General features: G+C 47.8%; 1 protein-coding gene across 1 annotated transcript; it reads left to right on the top strand.

Annotated features, from left to right (window-relative positions):
• The first annotated feature begins 1,212 nt into the window (after positions 1–1,212).
• Positions 1,213–5,780, top strand: adat1 (adenosine deaminase tRNA specific 1). The gene is made up of 9 exons (XM_062461228.1): positions 1,213–1,441; positions 1,577–1,645; positions 1,782–1,836; positions 2,270–2,427; positions 2,599–3,175; positions 3,711–3,856; positions 4,174–4,273; positions 4,390–4,476; positions 5,160–5,780. Exons 1-9 carry the CDS (start codon positions 1,294–1,296, stop codon positions 5,290–5,292), a joined length of 1,473 nt encoding a protein of 490 aa, XP_062317212.1. The 5' UTR covers positions 1,213–1,293; the 3' UTR covers positions 5,293–5,780.
• Positions 5,781–5,799: the final 19 nt, after the last annotated feature.

The following is a 5,799-nucleotide window of genomic DNA, read 5'->3' as shown; positions in this document are numbered from 1 at the left end:
TGAGTTGTTTTTTTTCCTGTGTTTTAGTCTAAGTACTCATTTCAACCCATACCTCTTTCAGAGACAGAAAATTCATTGTGAGAAAAAGCATTTCATCATTTGGCCAGTTAATGTATGTTTAATAAAACAACACCAGGTAAAGTTATGCCCTTTATCAAGACAGGATTCTGAAGGCTTCCCGAGTCCCACAAAGAAAACCTGTTAGGCCATGCCTTACATTCAGTTCCGTTGACGAGCTCCAATGGCCTCTGGTGTCAGCAACATAATTTGGACATCGGTGATTCGGCTAGAGAGCATCGAGATGAGAATGCTCTCAGTAACACTTTATGCTCTATGCAGCATGACCTATGATTTAACCTTATGGTAATAAAGCAGCGTGGAGGCACTTTGACGCCGTCTATGAAGTCTGATTCCTATGTCCTAAAGTCTGACAGAATAACAGGATTGCAAGGACATCCATAAGTGAATGGGCACAATCGTTAAAAAGGTTATGGGTGAAACAAAAAGGTAGACTTGTATTTTGAAGATAAAGGTTAGATGCAAGGTTTCCCGTTTGGAGTGTTAAGTAGTAACGCTAATATGCCATAAAACGGGCAACTTTTTCATAGTTTCAAGTTGTCATGATAAGTAAAAGGCTATGTAGAGCAAGAATTGCATGTATAAATGTTCATTCATAGTCTTAACAGAGTTTGTATGTTTGCAGACCTAATGAGGTTTACGACTGTGCACGTGTACATAATATATGAGTGATGTTCAGATGATTACCATCTGTCCACGTACATAAAGTACAAAAATCCTGGAGACGGGGGGGCTGCTGGTGTTTCTGATTGGCTGGTAGGTGGCATTAACTCCAGGCTATATAATTCAAGACGAGACAGCGCTCAACTCTGCAGAAAAACTTTTCTCCGTATTCCTGTGCTTCATCCATTAATTGTATATAGCAGGACAAATTAAGCCTTAATTCAAGGTGTTACGCGAGAGCATGAGTCTCAAGGCGGATGCGTGAGAGCCCTGTTACATACTGTCAGACTTTTGGCAGGAATCTGACTCCGACCCTACCCCTCCCTGACCCTCAGTTATTCTTTACATTCAACGGAGGGTAGCCTACTGGGTGGAGTAGATTTAAAAAAAATCTAAATACATATAATATATTTACAATTATAGTAAACAGCAATCAGATTGATTTATAGCGGGCTTTTATTTTGACGTTCCAAATAAACTGACCCGGAAGATTTCCGATTGAGAATGTAGTTGAAACTAGCCCGCTCACTAGAACGTGGGAACTAACAAACGATGGGGATGTGGACACCTGATGAAATTGCTCTTCTATGCTACGACCATTTCAACGCGTTACCCAAGAGAGGAAAGCCTGACCCGGGAAGGGAGTGGACCTTGCTAGCCGCTGTAGTCAAAGTGACCGTGTCCCCTTGCCATTCCACGGGTTAGGACTTTACCATGGATTTCATGGGTTTACGCCATTGCTAACCTACCTTGGGGCACAAACAAATTGTCATAAACATCATAGTCATTTGTTCGAGTTGATAACGATTACAATACGGTCCTTTCTCCCTCACAGCTAAAAAAGAGGTGGTGTCTCTGGGAACTGGTACCAAATGTATCGGGCGTTCAGCTATGAGATCAAAGGGTTTGCATCTTCTCAGTGCCTATACACACCAAGGCGCAGAATCAGAACTTCGAATAAATCCTAATTACCAACATGGGCACTGGGTACCTGTTATCGCACGTCTCATTTTCACCCTAATCTCTGACTTCCCCCTCAGGAGATGTGCTGAATGACAGCCATGCAGAGGTGATTGCCAGACGGGGCTGTGTTAGGTGAGAGGATGTGTCTAGCTCATTCTTTCCTCCCTGTCGGTCTGTGGTTGTCTTTAGATGCCTGCCTTCATGTGCGTCCTTGTCTGCCTGCGTGTCTCCATGCATGTTAATGTTAACACCTCAACCACATGCAGTATAGCCTCGAACGGGGCCTGTCTTTGCAGTATAGCCTCTAACCTTAAGATCCTGTTGTACCACTGTCTCGTGATAAAACAGCATCCACAAACTTCACTTTTTGTTGTAATGTAATATGGCCAGGACACTCTTGAAAAAGAGATGTTATATATGTGTGTGTATATACAGTATAATCGCACATAGTACAGTGCAATACTCTATGTGCACTATTAGAATTGTATGTTGCTTTGGAGAAAAGCATCTGCTAAGTTAGTCAAATGTAAGTGAAAACATAATGTAACGAGCCGTGTCTGTCCAGGTACCTGACGGAGCAGCTGCGCAGGGCTGCGTGTGGCGAGGGCAGCTCTGTGTTCACTCATGCAGGCGAGGGCAGCTCTGTGTTCACTCATGCAGGCGAGGGCAGCTGGAGGCTCCTTCCTGGGGTGTCTTTCCTCTTCTTCACCAGTCACACTCCCTGTGAGTCAGTGTTGATGGAGGACGATCAGTACAGGCTACCTTCGTGTTGGATGCATGCATGCAGTACATACATACACCACACCTGCATTCAATCTTACAGACACTGTTACTGTATTTTACAACTAGTATGTTTATGTGTGCTATGTGCTGAATGCTGGTGTTTGTGTTCAGGTGGAGATGCCTCTATCATTCCCATGATGACTGACAGTCAATCCCAACCCTGCCCACCAATCACAACAGACGACCCCTCTAAAGTAACCAATCAGGTCTCAGAAGGAGGAGCTCTGAAACGCAGAAACGAGGAGCAGGGCGAGAGAACCAAAAAGCTCCCACGATTAGAGGTTGAGGCGGTAGACAAGGTCGAGAGCGGTGTGGGACGTGCTGTCTCGGAACAGCGAGAGCAGCGAGACGTTTCCATGGTAAATCAGCTACCCCAGCCTGCCAGCGCCGAGGCCCCAGTGGGCCCAGACATCCATCGGACTGGGGCCAAGTGTGTCCCTGGAGGCCCGGCAGACCCCCTCCAGCCTGGGGCTGGGTACCACCTCACGGGGGGCCTCCGGGTGAAGCCTGGTCGGGGAGAGCCCACCCTGTCTCTCTCCTGCAGTGACAAGTTAGCTCGCTGGACGGTGCTGGGGTTCCAGGGCGCACTTCTCACCCACTATCTGCAGGGGGCGCTGTACTTCAGTGCTGTGGTGGTAGGGAGTTGTCCTTATAGTTCTGAGGCCATGCACCGAGCCTTGGTGACCAGGTGAGACTCTGACCTCGCAGTAGGCTGGAGGTGGTACAATAATTAGTTTTGAATACATTTTTATGCATTTCTGTTTACCGGGATGGATATGGTGTAGAGTGACAGGAAATATAGGGTAGAGAGATGGGGGAGGATGTGTAGGGAATGGCTCGGACTGGAATCGAACCCAGGGGAGTGGAGTCCTTTGCATTTTCCCATACTGCTGTCATTCCTCCAAGGCAGCTAGGAGCAGTGGTCAGCCATATCAATGGCGACCCGCAGGCCAAGTGCTCTGCTCACCCATGTCTAGGCCACCCACCGTGGTACGCACTCTCACCCGGTGAGCCCCCTGGAGGTAGCACAATACTGAGAGAGTGGAAAGAGAAAGAGAAAGAAACCAGAAGTCAGAGTGAAACCGTAGTAACCCTTGATGTTAACACAGACATTTGACCATCCATAGGTGCAATTACAACTATCCCAAACCGAGACAGTTATGCATGTGTACCGTTTTTAGAGAGCTGGGGTTGTTAGGGTGATGTCCTCCTGTGCTGTGTAGGTGTTCCATGGTGACCGGCCTGCCTGAGGGCTTCAGCTTCCAGCCTCCAGAGCTGCAGCAGTCCAGCCTGGAGTTCCCTCACAGCCAGGCCCTGACAAAGAGCAGCCACCTGGCTACACAGGGCCACATCTCTCCCTGTGGAGCTGGTGGGTGTAGCAGTCAGGTGTGTGTGTGTGTGAGTGTATGTGTGTGAGTGAGTGAGAGGGTTTGGCATTGTGAGGGAGGAATATGTATTTTGTCTTCTTATTGTCCCACCCTTATATATGTGATGATGCTGCTCATTCTCACTGAATCCTCAGTAAATGTTGCCTTTGTTGTCCATGGTTCTGCTCTATAGCTGTTTCAGCTGCAACGCTAATGGACCTAACAATGCCAGCTCTGTCTATAATCCTGTCTCGCTGTCCCCTTCGCCTTCATTCTCACGCACGTTTCACTCACTCTCTTTCTCTCCTATCTTTCCCAGCTATAAGTTGGTGTCTTGTCCAGGACCAGCCACTAGATGTCACTGCTAATGGTTATAAACATGGTGTCACCAAGAAGGCTCTGGGCACTATCAAAGCTAGGTATCACCTACCAAACACTGTCGAAGCTAGCATAACACATAGAACACAGTTGTGATCAGGCTCACAGACTTTGCAGCTCCACAGAGACCCTGATCCACTGCTCTGGCCACCTGCAGGTCTTTGATCTCTAAGCTGGAACTTTTTCACTCCTTCCTGGCTCTTCAGGCTGCAACCCAACTGCTCCAACTCCCACCTACCCTCAGGTACGTGTGTGTGTGTGTGTGTGAGAGACAGTGAGTGAATGATGATCTGTTCTTACGGTAACAGACCCCCCTCTGTTCCTTGTGTCACCTGTTAACCTGATCCTGCCTTGCTTCTCCCCCTGCCTCCCCCTGCCTCCGTGCCTTCTACCTACCTCCCTGTCTTCTGCCTCCGGCCTCCCTCGCTGCCCCCCTGCTTCCTACCCCCCTGACCCCCTTTCACAGAGTGACTGGGCTAAATCTCTTGGTGTAAAGATGAGCAGCAGTGTTTATGACACTTGAATGTTTTCATTGTGTTTGTGAGGGATAAGTTAAAGTGTGTAAGTTACAGTAACGTGTATTGTTCATCAGCTTGAGTGTGCTCTCATTCCCACATCAGAATAGCTTAAGTTACAAGTCTATTCAACCCATAGATTATATAGATCCTGATTTACTGTAAATGTTCACAAACACGCATGGACACGCACTGTCCATTCTGCAGTCACATGGTTAGCCACATGTAGCCCTACAGGCCTACACCCTAGGCACAAGGTCTGTACCAAACGTCTAACGCCTAAACACCTAAACCCTAAGACTGAGCTGAGAAGGAGATTCTGTACATGGGGATATACTACCAGACAGATATGAGTTCTCATTCCGCACTGCGTTTGTCGCCATTGTTACTTTGTTTTCTGAACCATGTGCAGAGGGAAGGGACTCCAGACATACTGGGACTATAAGCAGGCCGCGGGTTCCTACCAGGCAGCCTGGCACCTGCTCCGCTGTCAGGCCTTCCCTCTGTGGCCCCGTAGTGACCGCAACCTGCTGATGTTCAACTGAAATCAACTCTGACCACAGCGACCGCAACCTGCTGCTGTTAAACTGAAAACACATGTTCTGCCGCCCAGGAAGGACAGCTGCTTGTCTTAGCTGGCCCTGCTCGGGCCTGGATGAGACGGATCGTCGTGTTGAGGATCTTTTCTGTACCCAGGGCTTACAGTAGTGCAAGTATGCGAGGGCCTGAGGATGGTACCCAGAGCAAGCTGGTCAGCTGTTGTGACTGTGAGAGTTAGAATGCCAGAATGTGATAAGATCCCATCTGAACAATGGTGTCACTGTTGGTCTGGCTCACATGGGGAGACTAGCCTATCAGCATGTACTCACTACTGAACAGCTTTGGGCATGTATGTGGCATGACCACTGCTCAGGATAGCATATTACATATTCTGTACAGATTCTTGTGCTGCATGCATCAATAAGTCAATAAAGAAATAGATTTATAGTTTTTATTGGTTCGGTCATCCAGCTACCTTACCTTCTGAAGTATTGAAAATTCTCCATAAATAA

The sequence above is a fragment of the Osmerus eperlanus genome, chromosome 5, assembly GCF_963692335.1.
Source record: "Osmerus eperlanus chromosome 5, fOsmEpe2.1, whole genome shotgun sequence".
Lineage (NCBI taxonomy): Eukaryota > Metazoa > Chordata > Actinopteri > Osmeriformes > Osmeridae > Osmerus > Osmerus eperlanus.
The sequence above is the reverse complement of the archived record's forward strand: the minus strand, read 5'-3'. Positions and strand labels throughout refer to the sequence as shown.